Raw genomic sequence first — 22505 nt, 5'->3', positions numbered from 1 at the left:
AAGACACCTTCAAAGAGCTAAAACAGAGGATTGCTGTAATCTTCAAAATAAAGATATATCCAGACAACTAAAAATTTGAAATCAGCAAAGCTGCACTAAAATAAATACTAAATAAGTCCTTCAGTCAGAAGGAATATGATCTCAAAAAGAAACTGATACAGAGAGATCTAATCATATCACTGGGGAGGAGTAGGGAGGGGCTGTAGGAGGAGATTGTCTGAGACAATGGCAAACAGTCTAGGGCAGGACTGGCTGAGAAGCTAAATGCCTCCAGAGCACATGGAATTATGCACCAGAAGATTTAAAGTAAAAGCAGGGCTCTCTGGCTCTCTTCTTCCTTGAAGATGCCTGGATGATCATGCTGCAGCTGCCTGCATTTCCCAACAGATGGTATTTTGGATGGGAAGGAACTCTGGGCGAAGCCTAGGATTGGGCTGCCCTGGCAGAGAGTGGCAGATTTATTCTTTGGGTGTTCTAGAGGGGATGAACTCTGAGGCAGAAGCCTGTACTTCTTCCAAAATTGTATAGCTTTTGCATCCTATGTTGTTTTAGATAATTAACTCTATAGAAACAAGGTAATTAACTCATCGTCGTCGTCGGCAGCCGTCCGTCTCGAGAGACGATGGTGTAGCTTCTAAAGAGTCTATCTGCACCGCCGAGAATGGCTGTGCAGTCCGACTCGGGAGTGACACGGTATCTGTCTCCTCCCATGTTAAATCGACATCTTGCGATGACGCTGGAGTGTCCTCTCCAGTGAAGCTGAAGCTACAGAGCCTGGGCAGGGTGATATGGAGGGTCTGCTGTTGCCCATGCAGCAGACCCTAATTAAAAACTAACATGCGGAAATGATAGAACTCAGGCAATAAAGAGTTTGGCCTTTAATTGATAGTCTTAAGTGATTAAAGCTGTAAGTGACTAATGTATGTGGAAAGCTGTTATTCCAAAAATTGTGTAGCTTTTGAACAAAGACTCCTTTCCTTTGTCACCAAACCTTTGCCTACAGAATTTTGTCTAGAGGGTAGTAGTGGGCAGCAGGACCCCACTTGCTGTTCGGTAACAAAACTAGAAATCCATCAATCACTAATGAAAATTTGAACATGATGGACCACCTAAACCTAACTGACAAACACAGAAAACTATACCCATGGAGAGAATACACAATATTTTCAAGGGCACATGGAAAGCTTACCAAAACTGGGTCATAAACCAAGTTTCAAAATTTTAAAAAGGATTTAAGAGTTATCTCTAATCACAAAATTAAACAAAAAATCAATTATTAAAAAAGTAACTAGAAAATTACAAAATGTTTGGAAATTAAGCAATACATTTACAAATAAGCTATGGAGGATATCCAAGATGGCGGAGGAGTAAGTGGAAGCTACACTAACCTCCTCCCAGGACCAGTCTGTATTTACTACTTAATTTTGGAGAAATTATCTGGAATAACCAACCGAACATTAGCTGGAGAGAAGTCTTAAACCACGGAGAGACAGAAAAGGCCGCTACATCACAACGTGACTGGTAGGGAGTGCGGAGATGGGGAAGAGCTGGCTGGGCTCCCACAGGTGGCAGCTAAAGGGACTGAGAAACAGCTCAGCAGCCGGGAGTTCCCCCTGAGAAGGGCAGGGTCTAAACCCCCAGTTGGGCTTCCCAGCCTACAGAAACAGAGGGGAAAGTAAAATAGTATCCAGCTGTGAAAAAAAAGCCACAGGGTTTCTTGCTAGCCAGAGAGAAACAGCAGGAGAAAAAGAGCTCTTAAGGAGATCACATACAAAAATATTTTGGTCCCCACTTACCCTGGGCTCAAGTAGAGGGGGGGCAGAGAGGACGAGAGACGCTTGGGGAGAATTTGGCGCAGTGGCTTTGAGGGGAAAACTGGGGGAGCAGCTGACCGGGTCCCAGTGCTGATTTATCCCCAGTACTGCAGGCAGACCATTCCCCTCCGAGTGGCATCAGCCTGAGGAGGAGCAAAAGCCCTGACTACAGGAATTAAGCTGCCACACCCTCGGTACTTAAGCCTAATGGCTAATCACAGATTTAATAGATTAACAACTAAAGGAGACAGACAAAGGCAGTAGATCCCTCGAAGTCTCCAACAGGCTGCCTAGGGCCAGACTGGTACACGATCTGATGCCACCAGGGGCAGAGTCAGGAAGTGCAGATCAATCTAAGAAGCAGCAACAAATAATAAGAGTCATAAAAATAGGGAGACAGAGAAACAACCACCCATCGAAAGGAAAGGTAGAATCCCCAGAAAGAGTGCTAAATTAAATAAAGGGGAGCAAACTATAAGATATGGAATTCAAAACATGTATTAGGGGAAAGATCAATGAGCTCAGTGAGCTCAAGGAAAACTACAAAGAACTCCAGGGAAATTACAAGGAACTCCAGGGAAACTACAAGGAACTTACTGAGAATTACACCAGCACGAAAAAGAACATAGAAGCTATCAATAAGAGCCAGAAGAAAATGAAGAATACAATTTCTGAATTGAAGAACACAGTAGAAGGAATTAAAAGCAGGAAAGAAGAAGAAGATCGAATCAGCAAGCTGGAGGACAATGTAGACAAAAACTCCCAGACAGTGCAACAAAATGAGAAAAACTGAACAAGAATGAAGAGGTTCTAAGACAGCTGCAGGACAGCATGAAATGTAACAATATCCATATCAGAGGAATTTCAGAAGAAGAAGAGCAAGGGATAGAAAACCTGTTTGAAAAACTAATGACAGAAAACTTCCTTAACATGAGGAGAGAAAGAGTCACACAAGTCCAGGAAGCACAGAGGGTCCCAATGAAGATGAACCCCATCAGGCCCACTTCAAGACACATCAAAATTAAAATGGCAACATTCAAAGACAAAGAGAGAATCCCAAAAGCAGCAAGAGAGAAACAACTAATAACATACAAGGGAGCTCCAATAAGGCTATCATCAGATTTCTCAGCAGAAACACTACAAGCCAGAAGGGAATGGTCAAAAATATTCCAAGCAATGAAATACAAAGGCCTACATACAAGAACACTCTACCCAGCAAGACTCTCATTCAAAATGGAAGGTGAAATAAGGAGTTTCCCAGACAAAAGAAGGCTAAAAAAATACATCTCTACCAAACCAGCATTGCAAGAGATGCTAAAGAGAATGCTCTCAGAAGAAGAAGAAAAAGAGAGAGACAGAGAGGAGCACAAGTACAAAGGGGAAAAATGGCAATGAATAAGTAAATGGATTAAATGCTCCAATTAAAAGACAAAGCATAGCTGAATGGATTAGAAAGCATGAACCACATATATGCTGTTTACAGAGACCCACCTTAGAACAAAATATCTACACAGACTGAAAGTGAAGAGATGGAAAAAAGTATTTCAAGCAAATGGACATGAAAAAAAAGCTGGGGTAGCAATACTTATATCAGACAAAACAGATTTCACAGCAAAGGCCATAAAAAGAGACAAAGAAGGACATTCATAATACTTAAGGAAAAAATCCATCAAGAAGATATAACCCTTGTAAACATATATGCACCCAACTTAGGAGCACCCAAATATGTAAGAAAAATTTTGAAAGACTCCAGGAAAGATATGGACAGCAACACACTCATAGTAGGGGACTTTAACACCCCATTGTCAAGAATGGACAGATCTTCGAAGCAAAGAAACACCAAAAACATTGAGGCATTGAACAACACTCTAGATCAAATGGACTTAGTTGATATATATAGAACTTTTCACCCCAAAGAAGCAAAATATATATTCTTCTCAAGTGTGCATGGAACATTTTCAAAGACAGACCACATTGGTAGGACACAAAACAAGCCTCAACAAATTCAAGAAAATTGAAATTTTATCAAGCATCTTCTCAGATCACAATGGCTTAAAATTGGAAATCAACCTCAAATAAAAAACTCAAAAACATTTAAACTCATGGAGAATGAATAACATGCTATTAAATAATGGGTTAACAATGACATCAAGGAACAAATCAAAAAGTTTCTGGAAACAAATGATAATGAACACAGAACCACCCAAAGCCTATGGGATACAACGAAAGCCGTCCTGAGAGGAAAGTTCATAGCAATACAGGCCTACCTAAAAAAGCTAGAAGAATCTCTAATAAAAAACTTAACCCTACAGCTACAAGAACTAGAGGAAGAACAACAAGCAAAGCCCAGAGTGAGTAGAAGAAAGGAAATCATCAAGATCAGACCAGAATTCCTACTTCCGGCCAAGATGGAGGCTTAGACCGACACGTTCGGTCTGCATCTACAACTAGAAAGAAATAGAACTACCTCAAAACAAAAGATAACTAAAAATTCCAAAAATAAAACTACACAGAAGTCCAATGTATGAAGTTATAAACCAGCGGTGCTCGTCAGAGAGGTAGAAAGAGTGAAATTGGGCGGTGCTGTTTGTGGTAGCACCAGGGACAGCGGCAGGGAGAGCAATCCTGGCTGCAGTCAAGCCCCAGCAGCTCGCGACCCCAATGCTGGGAAAGGCAGCCACCGCAATGCCTTGGACGGCGAGGCCCAGAGGGCAGGAGGACGGATCCCGGTCTCTCAGCGGAGAATAACGGCATAAATCCATCTTGGACCCCCGCCCCTACACAAAGCGCCATAGTGCCGCGAAAAGGTTGTGGATTGCCACCGGTTGTCGGGTAGTGACGACAAACCACCACAGCGTGGCGAAAAAGATAGTGGATCACCGCCGGTCGCTGGGTTGTGACGAGTACATGGGCTCCGCCCCCTATAGCCTGCCCAAGAAGCAAAGAAAAACACAAATCTGTCAAAATGAGGCAGACCACTATAGAAATCCCGGTGACGCAGGTCACCAGGCAGCAGATGAAGATCTGACAGATGAACAAATAAGAAACCTTTCAGAGGCTCAATTCAGAGCTATAGTCATTAGGTGGCTTACAGAATTAACAAAAGATTTGGAACAAGACGAGAAAGGATTGAAAGACACTCATACTGAAAAGAACGAAAACACATACGAGACAAGTGGTCAGGAAATAAAAACCAGAGATCAAAGCAACAAACCGGAACATAGGGAAGGAACAGTCAACGACTGTGGAAAGAGGAAACAGAAAGCAAGGAAAGTGAGGAGAGGATCAGAAACCTCTGAGACAGCTATACGAGATCGAACATACGGATTATAGGATTGGCAGAGGACGAAGAAGAAGAACTGGAAATTGAAAAATTATGTGAAAAAGTAATGAAGCAGAAATTCTCGAACTTGGGGACGGAAGTAGACTTACAGGTCCACGAATAACAGAGAGTTCCAGAAAAACTGGACCCAGGGAGAAACAATCCAAGACACATTATAATCGAATTGTCAAAAATTAAAGATAAAGAGAGAATCTTAAAAGCAGCAAGAGAGAAGAAAAGAATTATGTACAAAGGAGTCCCGATTAGACTATCAGCTGACTTCTCAAGGGGAACCCTGCAAGCAAGAAGGGACTGGCAAGAAATATTCAAAGTACTGAAAATCTAAAACCTACAGCCGTGAATACTCTATCCAGTGAAATTGTCATTCAGAATAGAAGGGCAGAAAGTGCTTTGAGGACAAAATAAAACTGAAAGAGTTCATTAGATCCAAACCACTATTATATGAGATGTTAAAGGGACAACCAACAACAGAAGCTAGGGGATCAAAACAAAGGCAAACTAAATAGGCAACAAGAGTGGAAAAGAACTACAGGTATGGGGAACATACTGGGTGGAGGTCAGCATGGAGGGGGAAGGGGCAGAGGGAGAGAGATAGTATAGGAATTAAGAAGCATAGTAGCAGGGAATGGAATAGACAAGAAGAGGTTGAGAAGAACTATATGCACAAGCAATGGACATGGACTAAAGTGGGGGGACAACTGGAGGGAGGGGTGCCACCGGGTGGAGGGGAGCAGAGAGAAGAGAAATTGGGACAACTGTAACAGTATAATCAATAAAACATTAAAAAAAAAAAGATCAGAGCAGAATTAAATGACATAGAGACTAAACTAACAATTCAAAAGATCAACAAAAGTAGGAGCTGGTTCTTTGAAAAGATAAACAAAATTGACAAGGCTTTAACCAGGCTCATCAAGAAAAAAAGAGACAGGATGCAATAAATAAAATTGGAAATGAAAGAGGAGAAATCACAACTGATACCACAGAAATACAAAGCATTTTAAGAAATTATTACGAACAATTGTATGGCAAGAAATTTCTGGAAACATATAATCTTCCAAAACTGAATCAAGAAGAGGCAGAAAGCCTGAATAGACCAATAACAACTAGTGAAATTAAAGCAGTAATAAAAAAACTCCCGGCACACAAAAGCCCTGAACCGGATGACTTTACAGGTGAATTCTACAAAACATTTAGGAAAGAACTAACTCCCAACCTCCTCAGACTATTCCAAAAAATCCAAGAAGAGGGAAGACTCCCAAACTCATTCTATGAAGCCAGTATTACCCTAATTCCAAAACCAGGTCAAGACACAACAAAGAAAGAAAACTACACGCCAGTATCGCTGATGAACATAGATGCTAAAATCCTCAACAAAATATTGGCAAACAGGATCCAGCAACACATTAGAAAAATCATAAAGCATGATCAAGTGGGATTCATACCAGGGATGCAAGGATGGTTTAATATTTGTAAATCAATAAACATAATACAAAACATAAACAAATTGAAAGACAAAAACCACATGATCATATCAATAGATGCAGAAAAAGCATTTGATAAAGTAGAACACCCATTTATGATGAAAACTCTCAGCAAAATGGGAATAGAGGGAGCATACCTCAACATAATAAGGCCATATATGAGAAACCTGAGGCCAACATGATACTCAATGGGCATAAACTGAGAACATTCTCCCTGAGGTCAGGAACAAGACAAAGATGTCCACTCTCTCCACTTCTATTCAACATAGTCTTGGAAGTTCTAGCCAAAGCAATCAGAGAAGAAATAGAATTAAAAGGCATCCAAACTGTAAAAGAGGCAGTAAAACTTCATTATTTGCAGATGACATGATAGTGTACATAGAAAACCCTATAGACTCCACAAAAAAAGTACTTGACCTAATAAGTGAATTCAGCAAAATAGCAGGGTACAAAGTCAATATTCAGAAACCTAAGGCATTTCTGTACACCAACAATAAAATTTCAGAGATAGAAACAAAAGAAAAATTTTATTTACCAAAGCAACAGGAAAAATAAAGTACCTAGAAATAAACTTAACCAAGGAGGTAAAAGACCTGTACTCAGAAAACTACATAACACTGAAGAAAGAAGTTAAGAAAGATACAAATAAATAAAAGCAAATACCATGTTCATGGATGGGAAGAATCAACATCATTAAAATGTCCATACTACCCAAAGCAATTTATAGATTCAATGCAATCCCTATTAAAATAGCAATGACATATTTCACAGACCTAGAACAAATACTTCAAAAATTTATGCGGAACCAAAAAAGAGTCTGAGTAGCCACAGCAATCTTTAGGAAGAACAACACAGTAGGAGGAATCACAATACCTGATATCAAACTATACTACAAGGCCACAGTAATCAAAACAGTCTGGTACTGGCATAAGAACAGACATATAGATCAATGGAACAGAATAGAGAGCCCAGAAATAAACCAAGGTCTATATGGTCAACTAATATTTGACAAAGGGGAAAGGAACATCATATGGAGTGAAAAGAGCCTCTTCAACAAATGGTGTTGGGAGAACTGGACAGGGACATGCAAAAAAATGAAACTAGACCACCAACTTACACCACACACCAGAATAAACTCAAGATGGATGAAAGACTTAAATGTAAGCCGTGGCACCATAAAAGTTCTAGAGAAAAACAGAGGCAGGAAAATTTCAGATATCCCACGTAGCAACATTCTCACTGATATATCTCCTAAGAAAAGGGAAATAAAGGAAAGAATAAAGAAATGGGACTACATCAAACTAAAGAGATTCTGCTCAGCAAAAGAAAACATCAGCAAGATGAAAAGAGAACCAACCACATGGGAAAACATATTTGCCAATGATACCTCAGACAAGGAATCGATCTCCAAAATATATAAAGAACTTATAGGACTCAACACCAAGAGGACAGACAACATAATTAAAAAAATGGGCAAAGGACCCGAACAAACAATTCTCCAAAGAGGACATACAGAGGGTCCACAGACATATGAAAGAATGCTCAACATCACTAGTCATCATAGAGATGCAAATAAAAACCACAATGAGATACCACCTCACACCAGTCAGAATGACCATCATCAACAAATCAACAAACAACTTGTGGTGGCAAGGATGCGGAGAAATGGGAACCCTGGTGCATTGCTCGTGGGCATGCAGACTGGTGTAGCCACTATGAAAAACAGTATGGAGTTTCCTCAAAAAACTAAAAATGGAACTGCCTTTTAAACCAGCAACTCCACTGCTAGGATTATATCCGAAAAATTCTGGAACACCAATTCAAAAGAACCTATGCACCCCTATGTTCATAGCAGCACTATTTACAATAGCCAAGTGCTGGAAACAGCCTAAGTGCCCATCTGTAGATGAGTGGATCAAAAACCTGTGGTACATTTACACAATGGAGTACTACGTATCAGAAAGAAAGAAGAAACTTCTATCATTTGCCACAACATGGATGGAACTAGAGAGAATTATGCTTAGCGAAATAATCCAGGCAACGAAAGAAAAATACCTTATGCTATCACTAATACAGGATACTAATGAACAACACAAACAAATGAGTAAAATTGAACCAGAAGTATGTAAAGAAGGAATAAACTAACAGTAACAAGGGGGGAGGGGGGAGAAGGGAGGGAGAGAAGTGGGTAAGAAGGGGAAGGGTCTAGTCAAAGAACATGTATAAATGACCTACAGACATGGACAACTGGGTGGGGACTGACTGGGAGAAGGGGTGGGCAGAGTGCGAGGAAGTAAGGCGGGGGGAAATTGGGACAACTCTAATGGAAAAACGAAGAAAAAAAAATTTTAGTGGGGTAAAAAATGAAGATATACAGAATGGAAATGCAAGTTCAGTGAATATTAGGACAAGAATTTTCCTTCACACTGTATATTTTTCTCTCTATATGGTCGCTCCAGAATTTGGCATTTTGAAGAAGTAAGTAATAACATAAGGTTCTTTGCATAAAACTAATAAGGCCAGTTGCTAATATAGGGTTTTTTTTTTTTACCAAGACTTTGACTGGAATGTCATGTCTAAAGGAGACAAGCTTGGGCTCTGGTTGTTACCAAAAAGCCCTGAGGAACTAGGATTGACTTTGAAGGTAATAAAAGCCCACGAGCTAAAATGCCTGGTACCTTGGTTGATTGTGCAGTCCACGGCAATCTTTCCAGGGAAGGAATGAAGGTTGTTTTCCTGAAAGATGGCTAGAAGGGACCTTAAGGCACAATGGAAAACCTGAAGGACTTGGAAAGGACAGGTGTTTACAGGCAAGACTGAATGGCAGGTATGTGGCTTAGCTTCTGTGCCCTGAAGGGGCAGACTGAAGGTCACCCTAAATGTTCCTTGTGTAAGTTCCAGCAAAGCAGAACTAAAGGTCAAAAGCGATCATTTGCTGCTCTTGTCGTGTTTATGCAAATGAACAGGATAAATTAAAAATGGACTTAATGTAGTCACTTTAATGACAAGGAGGGTAACCTTAAGGAGAAAAATCGTGATTCAAGGAAAATCACAATGCTCAGTGGTAGACTATAAAGTAGTGCAGCTAACCGTCTTCAAAGATTCTTTTCATTTAGAATTTGTTTTCATTTGAAAGTTAAACTATGTCTGTGGTATCATGAGAGATGTTTAATTTACAAGCAAGAAGAAAGTCAAATGCTTTGCAACTGGTGTCTTTCCAATAAGACAGTCTTACAGATTTTAGAGACTTGTTTGCGGGTTATATTACCTACATGTGTTTTCTGTTTTCAAAGGGCATAAGCCTATGATCTCATTACCTGAGTGATTGTCTGTACATGCAGGCCTCACTTAATCCTGTCTGCATCGCTGCCTCCTGAGACTCAACGGTTTGGCTGAACTAAGTGGTTTGGTTGGTGAAGTATCAGGTGGTCTATGGGCTTCACTTTAAAACTGGTTTCTCTTTTCTATTCTAATGGCTTGGACAGAAAAGGCCCAGAGGTCTGAGATGGGGGAAACCTAAAATTTTTCCCTCAGCCCAAACTAAGTATAATGGGCAAAAGTTTTTGGATAGGTGAGATGTACCTAGCACACCTTCCTCCAAAGAAGCTCTTTTTTTCCCCCCTAACGTGGGACATTGAAAAATTAATCCCTTCCTTTTGTCATATAGTGGTTATGGATTGAATGATGTCTTTTAACCCTGTTGCCAAATCTGTTGCCCCCAGAATACAACAAGGATGCCAGCATGTTAAATCAAGCACGCTGTTTTCCGGGGACAGTCAACTGACCTGGAGTCTGCACGATCCTTCCCCTTGTGGGAAGGCTACCCTCCCCTCTACACCCCTACTCTTATTAGAAATTTCTGGACTCAAAGAATGAACATGTCCAGCTTGAAGCAGCTAGAGGAGTTCGAGACCTTCGCCCATTGTCCTTTACAAGATTATAAAGGGTCTTAAGTCTGAGAGGGAGGGATTATTATTTTTTATTGTTAAAATAATTAATCAATGAATTAATTATTTTTAAAAAAAAGAGAAGAATAAGAATATATGAAATGGTGAAGCCAAAGAACTTGTATGTACGACCCATGGGCATGGACTTTGGGGGGGAGGATTGTTGGGGGAGGGGCGATGCTGGGCAGAGGGGAGCAAAGGGGAAAAAGATGGAACTATTGTAACAATATAGTCAATAAAATGTACTTAAAAATAAGGCATGATTCAAAAAGAAATCAGAATAAAAATTAGAAAAATTTTGAACTTCATTACAATGAAAATACAATGTATCAAAACTTGTAGGGTATAGCTAAAGCATGTTTACAGAGAAATTAATACCTTAAATACATGTATTAGTAAAGTAAGAAAGCTGAAATGATATTTCACTATTCCTAGGATAAAATTGTGCTTCATCTGGCTTCTGCTCACTTTTTCCAGCTTCATCCTATTTCTCTTTTCATTCATTTCTCTCTAGCCACACTGGTCTTTCAATTCCTTGAATATCCTAAAATACTTTCTTCCCTGGGGCCTCTGCACTGGTACTCCTTTTTTAAATGCTCTTTCTCCTTCTTCCTTCCATCAGCCAACTTCTTATTTTGCAGGCATCAGATGAAATGTCAGTTCCTTAGAAAAGCCTTCCTAACTTCCAAGTCTGGTTTTGGGGACTTAGACATGGGGTTTTTAATTCAAACTCAGTCTTTCTTTCACAAATCGTTACTGTAATCAATCATTATTTGGGCAATTGCTTGTTGTGCTATTAATTTAAAAATATTGTTTGTCATTTCCCAAATGCTATAAGCTCCCTGATGGTAGGAACTGAAGCTGTCTTATTTATCATTATCACTGGAGCCTACCGTGGTGCCTGGCAAATAGTGAGACAGACTAGTAAGCCAGGACAAGCGGAATAGGGAAACTGAGACAGATAGTTAAACAAGCAGTTTGCAGCCATCTAGCAAATCCTATCTTCCCCAAAACAAGGACACTTGAGAGTAAATGGTTTGTACCTCTCCTTTCCAACCAGAGGGTAAATAGCTTAAATCACCCTACTCAGGGAAACAGATAGCAGAAACCCAATTAGTGCCATTTGCCAACCACACTCAAGGACAGATGATGTTATAATAAATCTCATTTTGGCACATCAGCATAAAACTGATGAATATTCTATTAAGATCTTCCCTTACAAACTCCCTTAAAATCCCAGCCTTTAAAACCCCTCAAAACAAAGGCCCCACATGCACTCTCCCTTCCAGGAGCAAACCCATGCCTTTGCCTTCCCCTTCTTCCTCCACAGGCATGCATCTCCTAAACTTTAAGGGACCCCATAAGACTTGCAACCAGGGAGCAATGGCCAGCAGCAGTTCATCCAACGGTAACCCCCTGACCCTGTTGCCTAGGCCCTTCTTTTCTGACTTCCCAGTGAGCTAAAGCAGCCTTGCCAAGGCTCATTTCTTTCCTAGAACATTTCCATAGGGCCAAGGCAGCGCTGCCTAGGCTCTTCCATTGCTTCCACTACCTTCCAAGCCCTTCCTTGTCTCACTGTCCCCAGCTTTAATAAACATACTTTTAAAAATCACCTGGACTCATGTTGTGAAACCTTTCCTGCATCAAGTCAAGAGCTCAGTCACTACTGGCTGGCCCTGGGCAGGACTGCTCAGGGCCAGGTCCTCTTTCTGGTAACAAGACACTTTATACACAGGTGTTAAGTAAATGCGTGAATGCATGGACATTAATTAACCATCTAAGTAACTATTTAGTTTACTCAAAGTTATAAAAAGATGCTCACTGTCTTGGAAGAAAATTCTCCAGTATTATTGCTGACAGCAGTTGGCACTTATTCCTGTGGCATTTACAATGCAATTTACAATTGTTTGCTAATCCAAGAAATCTCCCAATCAAGGATTCTACTTTCACCCCCAATGTTTAAGTACAGAAAATTTTAACTCTACACTACTTACTGTTTACTTTGTTTAGGAAAAGGCAAAATGCTTTCTTGGTAAACTTTATTATATCTGTTCCATGCTATGCCAAGCTAGGTGCTATAAAAGTAATTCAAATGACTGCCATTATTAGTAACAGTCTGTGGATGAAAAAAGAGCCACAAACTAAACCTGCGAAGCTCAAAGGAGACCTGCATGGCAGGCCTTACAAACTGAGAGACCAAAAGCAACCACATAATGTTACCGAAGTAAAGGGAAGTAGACATTAAGTTTAATAATCTGGGGAGCATGAGTCTGTTCGCTTCACCAGGAAACTACAGCTTCAAACCTCAGGGGATCACAGCATTTTTCCATCAAGGGCATTAGCTCTCCTCCCTTATCCACTCAGGTACCAAATTGCTGGGGGGTACAGGGGGAGATGCTTGACTAAAGAGGCCTGTCAGTCTAACTAGGGGGTATAAACCTATCAAAAGCCTATGAAAACTTGGGAAGTTGATTGCTTCTTTTGAAAAGCACCTGTTCTGTCCAAAGCCCAAGCTAATATAATTCCAGAGGCAAAAAGAAGCACTCTCCCTCCCCCGTCCCCTGCCCCACCCGGTAATGCATGCACCAGTGCATTCATGCATTCTTTCTCTCCTGGGAGCAAGTGAACATGTAGGTCTAGCAGCTACCAGGGCCTGTGCGGACTGCATGGGGTCCAAAAGACTAAGGTTGATATGTAGCAGAAACTCTAGACACTGCCTTTTGTTTTGGCCTTGCTAAGGACGACATAGTTGGACTTTTTCCACGGTGGGACAGAGATGGCACACAGGAAACCCAGGGGGCTGCTTCATTTCCACCTGAATAAACCATGCCACACTACAATCTCCTGTGCATGGGTCCTCAGAATGCTTTCCTCACAATCCTGTGGAAGAGCCTCTTTTCTACCAAAAACAATAGGATGGTCTGTACATTAAAATTCCTAACTAAAAATGGGTCCTGGCAGGTAGTTAAGAGTTAGGCCTGTGTAGATTCCTTGACAAAGGCCAATCTTTACCTTAAGTGAGCCTACTGTCTTTTTGCATCTAAGAACATACCTTTGAAATGTCAGTGTAATCTCCTTTTCCAGACCCCTCAGGGCACAACCTGCTGTACCAGAACAGAAGACCACAGAACTCTTCATTCTTATCTTGTTCCCTCTCCTACCATGGCTATGTACTGTAAATGATAATTAATAACTAGTACTGTACCCACCAATGTAAAATAACTATGCGTCTCTATGGTTTACCTTTTTATCTAGTCCCAGAGGTTTCCCTATTTTGCTTTCTCCTGCCCTCTTCATCTATTACCAATGGATTTCATGTAACCCTCCTTACATCTCCTTTGATGCTAGTGTATAAAATAAGCTCCAAAACTTCCACTCTCCGGAGCATTTTCTCAATTCTTTAAGAGTTTGCTTCATGACAACTGTCATCAATTTGGCTCAAATAAACTCAAGGAAATTCTCTATAGGTTTTAATAGTTAATATCACATGCCTACTTTCTATGTGGTATCTCACTCAAAGCTTTAAAGGGTTCCTCTAAGTTTTCTAGATAAGGAAACCAGAGAGGTTAAGTGACTTGCCCAAGGGCATAGAGCCAACCAGAAGCAGGGCTGAGGTATGATTCAAGGTCAGCCTGACTTCAAAGCCCAGGCAGGCTCTTAGCTCCATCCTGCCATCCATTTTATGTTCAGAGGAGGCCTTCAAGGGACAGGGAAGATGCAAAGACAAATAGTGAAGAACAGTAGCTCCAAAGTAGTCTCAGCTAAGCTTGACCCAGCCCAGCAGGTAAGCATATATGACTGTGGACAACCTCTCTAGCTTCAGTTCTTCATCTATAAAATGGAACCAACAATAGTAAATGAGAGCATATAGCTGAAGTGCTTAAAGAGCACCTATCATTTAGTACTATGCTTAGTAAGTAAATCATTATCAGAGATGTTGCAAACAAACAACCCTTCACTTGGATAAAAATATACTCATATGCTAGCTCCTCTTTGCCTTTAGAGGATATGAGGATGAGAAAGAGTATGACAGTAGAGTCAAATTCACTAAGCCAGGGACCAGGAGGTCAGGAGTCCCAACTCCCAGGACTGTGGGACACATGGCAGATGACAGAATGCATGGTCAGTGACTGTAAAGCTGCCTGGTTTCTCTCCCTCAGCAGTTGGTTCATGATCAGGTGAAGAGGGAGGGGCTGTGGATTTGGCAATGCTGCCCCACAGACTCTCCAGGGGGTGGGCCAGAGCAAGAAGTGGACTCGATTTTGCCCTTTCCAGGAGTTACGTTACTCAGGTGGCTGTCACCCACCTCTGAGGTGTGACTGCTTCCCAACAACCTCTTTCTCTCACTGACTGTGATTCTGAGAATTTGTCAGCCTCAGGTGAGCCAGATGGGCCCTCTTCTGTGAGGACAGGAGCTTCTGTGTGTGGTGTGGCCCATACATCCTGCAAAGGCAGCTGAAATTCCATTCCTCAGGGTCCACATAGCTCATGGTGCTCACTTGCACCCAGGCCCTGTGGGGTTCCAATGGGAAAGCACAAGGCCTTCCTCATCTCCATCTGCCCCCCGCGAAGTTCCTCTTCAAAGTCTCCTATTACTACTCCAGGACTTGAACTCTTCCAAGATAACTGTTTTCTCTTTCCCAAACCTGCTCTTTAGTCAGTTCTCCCACAATCTGGCGGTATTTTCCCCCAGCTTCAGTTGTTCTATGTACACCCTGGGCCTGTACTGCATGTACATCTGCCCCTGCCCTTCCTGGCTTCTCACACGTTTTTCAGCAGCAGCTGTTTTCACAAGCAATATGTTACCTGCTAGTTTCCCAGACCTCCTGTTTCCTTCTTGTGTGCAGACCCAAACCCTTACCACTCTGTACTGTAACTAGTTTGCTTGAAAGTCACCCTAACTCACCCTTGAAAAGGTGAGTTCTATGAGGGAGGAGAAAGGGGGAAGGGGTCAGAGCCCTTGGTTACTTTAGGAAGGTCTACCAGGTCCATGGACACCATCTTTACACAAAAGATCCAGAGCACAAGGCCTGGCTGACTCCCCTAGAGGAACACCTCATCTGACCTTCCCATGACCTTCACCCTAAACTAAGCAGAATTATGTATTTATTGTATACAACGCATACACCTCCCATCCTGACATTCTGGCTCTGGGGCCTCCCCTGACAGTATAGGAGCATGACAGATGGGGCTCACAATGCTGCTCTCAGCTGCACTATGTGACCTGAGAAAGCCATCAGTATCCTTAGCCCCAGTCCTTCTGAGTAAAACAGGGGACTCCCTGAATGTCAGCATATAAGAGCTGTGGCACAGGGCCAGGCATACCGGGTTGCCCACAGGAAACAGACTACCCCCACCTTCTGAAAACCCCTTCCACAAATGGGGGATCAGCAGCACCCCTTCCTTGACTTTCCCAGGGACCTGACGGCCAGCTCCTAGACCAGCTCACAGGACACTCAGCCTGAAACAGCCCTGCCGGTCTGCCACAGCCACATTCCCTTTTGCCGGGTTGCTGGGGAAGAAGTGACTGCTCATGTGGCCAATTACAGATGACCAATGGCTGCCTCAGATCCAGGTGAGAGAACTGAGTAACAGATGTTCCTTTGTGTTATTAGAGAAATTTGAAATTAGGCAGGTGATGGCAGGTTTTAAGCCATATATGGGAACTTTTTACAAATACAGGCTAAGTTTATGAAGAATAATAAACAAATTCTTACTTTATCATGGTCTCCATTTTTGAAGCAGCTTCATGGAATTGCTGTGAATATAGTTTATACATCTCAGCATTCTACAAAGAGAAAAACACAACTGGTTACAAAGACTGAAATTTCCCTCTGGCCCCCTCACGGAAATTGACATACACTAATTTCTTGACCAGCATCAAAGCAGACCGGTGACCGATCCACAGTTTGGATCTAGCTCCCTCTGAACCAACCACGGCTATGGAACCCCAGAGGAGCAAAGGATGGAAGGACATGGATTCTCTAGTTCAGGGGTCAGCAATCCACCACCCATAGCAAATCCTGACCTGCCACCTGGTTTTGTAAATAAAGTTGTATTGGAAAATGGCACACTCAGGATTTGTCTACACATTTGTTTATGACTGCTTCTGTGCTGCAATGGCTGAGTTTAGTGGTTGCGACAGAGACTGTATGGCCCATAGAGCTTAAATTACTTACCATCTTTAAAGAAAAAGTTTGCTGAATCTGAATCTGGCCCAAGCCTTATTTTATAAGTAGACTCTGTTGCTCAGAGAAGTGAAGCGACTAACCCAAAGTCACATAGCAAGTGGCTGTACCAGGGTTACAACCCAGATGTCATATCTTAAGTCAGGAATGTGCCCTGCTGCCTGCAAAGACCAAGGTGCTCCCTGGCATGGTGACTCTCTGGCCAAAGCTTCGCAGGGTAGTTCCAAAGGCACATACTTACATCCTTCCTGAGGTTACCTAGTGAGTGCATGTGAGAGTTGGACTGAACGCTGGGGGCTACCAAAGTGTGACTCCGGGTCACTCCACTTCTTTGTGCCTCAGAGGCAGATCGCTCCAGGCCACACAGGCTCAGAGTCCAGCACTCTCCACCTGCTTTTCCAAGGAGGCCAAAAGAAACACACCAGCTAGCCCCACCTGCCCCCATGGCTCCTTGCAGAGAACGGTGAGGCTTGTGACTGGAAGACTGACTTCTTGCAGAAATCAGTCTCAAGAATGAAACCACCCAGAGGCCAGCCCAAGATAAGGCTGGCAGTCAGAACCTCCTCACCGCCAGCAAGAATGACAAGATAGCAATCAAATAGCCTGATTTGAGTGGAACAAACCCCTCCTTAGACGAGACGAAGAAAGTGACAGATGCCCAGATCAGAGCCATCTTTAGGGAAGGGAACCAAGGTGGGGCAGGAAGCACCTCCCCTAGGATAAACAGTACATCAAAGGTGGAGTATGGACACCTCAGGGAAGAGCCAAGTGGGAGGTAAACATGGAAGGCTGCTCCTGAGGGAGCATACCTGGGGCAGAAACTGCAATGTAGAACCTGCTCTGGATGGTACCAGGGGTCAATGTCAGGGCTTCCACTCCCAGGTACTGAGTGAACTTGGGCGGGTCGCACTGCCTCTTCCTGGCTTATGTCCTCATCTTTGAACTGGGAGACAACTGACATCTTTCCCTTTGATGGCCATCAGGCATTCGGCTGGATAAGAAAGCTGCCACCACATGACAGGTATGAAATAAAGTGGGGTCTCCTTCCCTCACAACCAGGCTGCCCTGGTTCCCACAGGTACATGCTCAGTACAAGCGGCCCAGCATATTTCTCTCTGGAGCTGGATGTTCTAACCAAAAGATCATGATTTTTCACTCAAACAGCCTGATGTTCATCTGATACTGACTGTTCTAGGCAAGGCAGTAAGGACAGAGAGGAGTGAAATCAGGGCCTCCTCTCTGCTCTAAGCAGAAGCTCTTCTTTGACAACCTGATGGGGAATGCTGAGACTCAGTTTGTGCCTCCAACTCACGGACCTTCACAGAAGACTGCACGGTCCAAAGACCTACAGTTTGTCACGTGCTACTTGTGTTCTTTGGGTCATATACTTCCTTGAGTCTTGTTTCTTAGCTGAAGGACAGGGTACTCTCTTCCTCACAGGGTGGTTGAGAGACCATGCCCAGCAGTGCCTGGCTCAGGATACCTTTCCTATCCATAGTAGTCACTATCATTGCACCATGGAACTTTCTAAAGCTAACATGTGCCTTACCTAAGCACCCCCCCAACTGATCCCAGTCTGTTTCCTTTCCCACAAGACAGCCTCACAACTCAGGCCTTCTCCTCTTTGGAAAAGGTTCAGGTCCCCATTTTCCAGGCCCCACCATTCATCAATGTCCCTTTCCAAGGGAGCATCCATGTCCTAGATGGGACGAGTATGATCAGTGCCTTTGGTCTGACCCTCTATTTCCAGGCATACAGGCTGTCAAGGGTGAATGCAGTAAGTGGTTAAGTTGACCACAAGCTCAGACTGAACATGTGGTCAGCAAGATTTGTCACAGGAAGTGCCCACAGGCCAAGAAAGTGGTTGTGATTACCCCACTGCAGCTTCCTCTATTGTTTTGTGGAATGACTCAGAGAAAGTCCCCTTCCTCCCCTGACCCACACACCCTGCCATCTAATCTGCCTGAGCAGACCTGGGACTGACAGGTTGCTGTGGAATAACCCACTGCTGCTCCCCTGGCACATGAAGGTCCTGATCAAACCTTGGGAATGCTGAGCTGGTTTCCTGTGTTCACAAGCATGTGCCTTCCTGAAGATTCTGAAGGGCACCCAGAACCCTCTTCTGGGAATAGCAGGGCATTCTGCAGACTCTTCTAAAGGACTGGAGGGCCCCTGACATTCATACTGGAAACCCAGTGAGTATTGAGACAAGTGAGTCTGCTTCCAGGCCTCACGGACTCACAGACAATGCAACATCACAATTACAATGGACATTCAGCCAGTCATCCCAGGTGATGTGGAGGCACCAGGAAGTACAGTCTAGGATAGACTGGCTTCTTAGGAGCTAACTGAGGCCTATGTCATTTTTTTTTACATTAAACAATGTTTTTGAACTAACAACACAACACATGATTTAAAAAGGCAAAAGAGAAAGGACAGAGGGTAGGTATTTGGTGACCAGCAAACTTTTCAACAGCCTGCACTTTCCCCTCCTCCACTGCGCATGCCTGAGTGGGCTCACTTATGCACACCCAACTTCTGGCACCACTTCTAACAGTGCCTCTTCTTATCTCTTCATTTACTTCCTGGAGGCCTCAGCCATTTACCTGCTGAATTAGTATCCCATTGTAGGACTTGGTGTCCCACAGCTCATGTTAGCAGTTCCCCACTGTGCACATTATTAGGCTGTTTTCCATCTTTGGCTATTACAAACTTGCTGAAAGTCATATGGGATCTACACCTTTGTGCTCAAGTGAGTATGTCTGAAAGTACATTCTAGGAGTCAGATTCTTGGGTCAAAGGGTACATCCATAGTTAATGAACTGAGTCTTATAGGATAAGCAGAAATGAGCCAATAATGAGGAGATTGTGTAAATAGAGGCAGCAGCAAGAGGGAGCATGGGGGGCACCCCTCTGGTAGGCGCTATAGTCCCATCAGGTGCAAAGGCAAGGGAAGGAGCTGGAAAGAAAGTCAGCCTGGGAACAGTGTGGGGTGGGGAAGGTTGGGGTCTCAACTGCAGGCTGAAAGCCTGGACCTCAACCCATAGTCAATGAGTGGGGAACAAAGGCTTTCTTTTTTAAGCAAGGGAGTGGCAGGATTGATTTGTATTTCAGAAAGAACATTCTGGCAGCTGTGTGGATGGTGGAGTGCACTACCAGGGGAGTACCTGGGTACACACAGCTCAATCCCACAGTGCCTGACAAGGAGCCCTGTTACCCATTCATAAGTCACTAGGAAATCATTCTGAAATGAATTGTACTAAATCTGCACGCATTAATTAACACACACTGATAGTGAACTTATTTCTGGAGAATTTTTCTTTCCCATCAGACTCTTCTGATTCCTCATTTTGGAGTCTTTTTCTCTGCCCTATAAGTGGCACCCCTCCTCCTTCCTCCTCCTCCAACTGCTCTGTATGCACATCAGAAACCAGAACACCTGATTTCCATTAATTAAATCTGCCATTAAAAATTAAATAATGTGAGCAAGAAGGTGTGTTATCTCTACGGGTTTCAAAAGTCACAGTGTTTCTTCAATTACTTCCCAAGCAGTTTTCATATTTCATACTGTCTGATTTCTCCAAGGGCTTGAATTTGCAAGATCAAAAGAGAGTGCAAGGGTGAGGGGAAGCACTGTGAGAAGGCTCAGAAGAGGAGGACAGGGAAACAGTTGTGGCAGGCCAAGAAAAAGGTTCTGCTGCCCCCACTGAGGAGCTGCAACACAGGAGTGGGAGAGGTCTGCTTAACCTACTAGCCCATTCTTAGAGCAGGTGAGGGCAATTGTGGACAGGCAGACAACGAGTTTATTCTAACAGCCTGCAAAGGAGCGACTTGGGAACTTGGGAGCCATGACAGATACATAACTGCATAGGGTGTCACAGGACATGAAGATTCTACGAGGCATTTCCGTCCAGTAGAAAGACAGAATTAAGGTCTAAGGAGCATGTCAGTATCAAGTGAGAGGCCACCTGGGGCAGTGAGGATGGATATGGGTCCTGGAGTCAGATGAGCTGAATTAGGACCCTGTTCCCATGAGTGTGTAAACAAGGACCAGCATCCAGACTGGGTGTCTGCCTCCTTGGCTTCTCATATATAAAATGAGGGCATTAATAGAGTATCCTTCATACAGTTTTGTTGTAAGTGGTATAGACGCAATGAGATAAAGCGTACAAAATGCTCAGAACAGTGCTTGGCACAGGGAAAACTCGATTCATGTATTAAGAACTTAACACCCAAATACATATCAACCAAGGAATAGCTCTGGAAGAGATCTGGAAGTGTTGAAAGAGTAAGGGAAAGTTACTTAAGGATGGAAACTCCACAAAGGGAGAGATTTTCACATGTCTTGTTTGCTGATCTATCCCCAGAGCCTCTCACACTGCCTGACAGTATGTCCTCAATAAAAAGTTGTCGAGTAAATGGAAATAGGGGTACGAACCACCAGAAGATCAAAAACATGATAAGGACATGGTCATTTGCTTAGTCAATTGAGAAAGTTTGCTAGGGTGCCACTCTGTGACTGGCGCTCCACTCCATGGGTGCCAAGGACAGTGCCAGGTTTGGACACAGGGTGTAACCATGGCTCAGAGGAGACCTAGAGCTGGGCAGAGAGCAGGCTACAGTGGTTAAGTGAGAATCCAGAACTTGGATCTTTTCCCCAAAAAGGGGAACAAATGCTTTGGGAGAAGATAAGAGCACCACTCATTGGATCTCTTTCATGGCCACAAGCACGTCGCTCACAAGGTTCCACAGTCCTCTTAAGCCAGGTGCTGTGGCAGGAACCTCCCAACAAGCTGGCTTTAAGGTAGAAATGTGTACACCGTGCCACATGAAAAGAACATATGTAGAAAATTCTGAAGCCTAGAACCCTAGCTGCCTGGGGCAAGGGAGGATTCCCAGCAAATCAGTGCTGCTGGGGAAAGGCCCAGGGGTGAGGGCTCAAGGAAGTCCCAGAATGAGAATCAAGCTCAAGAGCTGTCAACATGCCCAGGACCAGTCATCCAGGCAAACGTAGATCTCACCATCCAAATTACAAAAGCTTCCCCAGCCTCCTAGGAATGCTAATTTAAGAGGGAAAAAAAATGTATTCAGGATTTGGAACAATCTCTGATTAGGAAGGAATAAAAAACGTAAAGAAGAAATGAATGAACGTATATTGTGAAAAGTTCAAGGTATCAATGTAAATTTTGTAACCCTTAGGTGGGACTTCTTGGTGTGTTCTTGGAAAAGCAAGAGGAGCATGGATGGAATATGTTAAGAGAAAACAGAGGCAATGAAAGGACATAAGGGCCTGAACACACTCATGCAGAGCACCTTCTAGGGTTGGCAGGAAGCCAGTGGAAGGTTTGCTCAGGTGTGTGTGTGTGTGTGACAATCTGATTTCCATTCTGGAAGAATCACAGCTGCTGTGTAATGGAGAGTCTACTAGGAGGAGAGGGTAGAAGACACCATGCCACCTGGAGACTACTGCAGTCATCAGCTAATGTGCCTGTCCCCTCATATGTGAGCTCAGAGGCCATACCTGAAGAATAAATGAAGGCAATATTACTCAGCTTACTCCAGATCTCTGGACTTTGTCTCTTCCACAGTCTCATGAGTGTTGCCTCAGCATTGCTACTGTTACCTCCAGCCTAAGTTGGCCAACTCTCTACCTAGTGGGCCTCCAGTAATCTGTCTAGCCTCCTTGAATCTGCGCTCCCTGCCTTAAGGCCACAGGAATGCTCCCCCTGAAG

The 22505-nt window shown here is 43.2% G+C and overlaps 1 protein-coding gene across 3 annotated transcripts in view; it reads right to left on the bottom strand.

The window, feature by feature from the left end:
• CHCHD6 (coiled-coil-helix-coiled-coil-helix domain containing 6) overlaps positions 1 to 22505 on the bottom strand; it is a 383759-nt gene that overhangs the window by 69907 nt on the left and 291347 nt on the right. For all 3 annotated transcript variants that reach the window (XM_090285892.1, XM_090285893.1, XM_090285894.1), the window contains one exon: positions 16303 to 16373. In XM_090285892.1, the coding sequence (XP_090142018.1) occupies positions 16303 to 16373 (71 nt within the window). The remainder of the gene's footprint in view (positions 1 to 16302; positions 16374 to 22505) is intronic.

The sequence above is a fragment of the Furipterus horrens genome, unplaced genomic scaffold (assembly GCF_987537825.1).
Source record: "Furipterus horrens unplaced genomic scaffold, mFurHor1.1.pri manual_scaffold_8, whole genome shotgun sequence".
Lineage (NCBI taxonomy): Eukaryota > Metazoa > Chordata > Mammalia > Chiroptera > Furipteridae > Furipterus > Furipterus horrens.
This window is presented reverse-complemented; position numbering and strand designations above follow the sequence as displayed.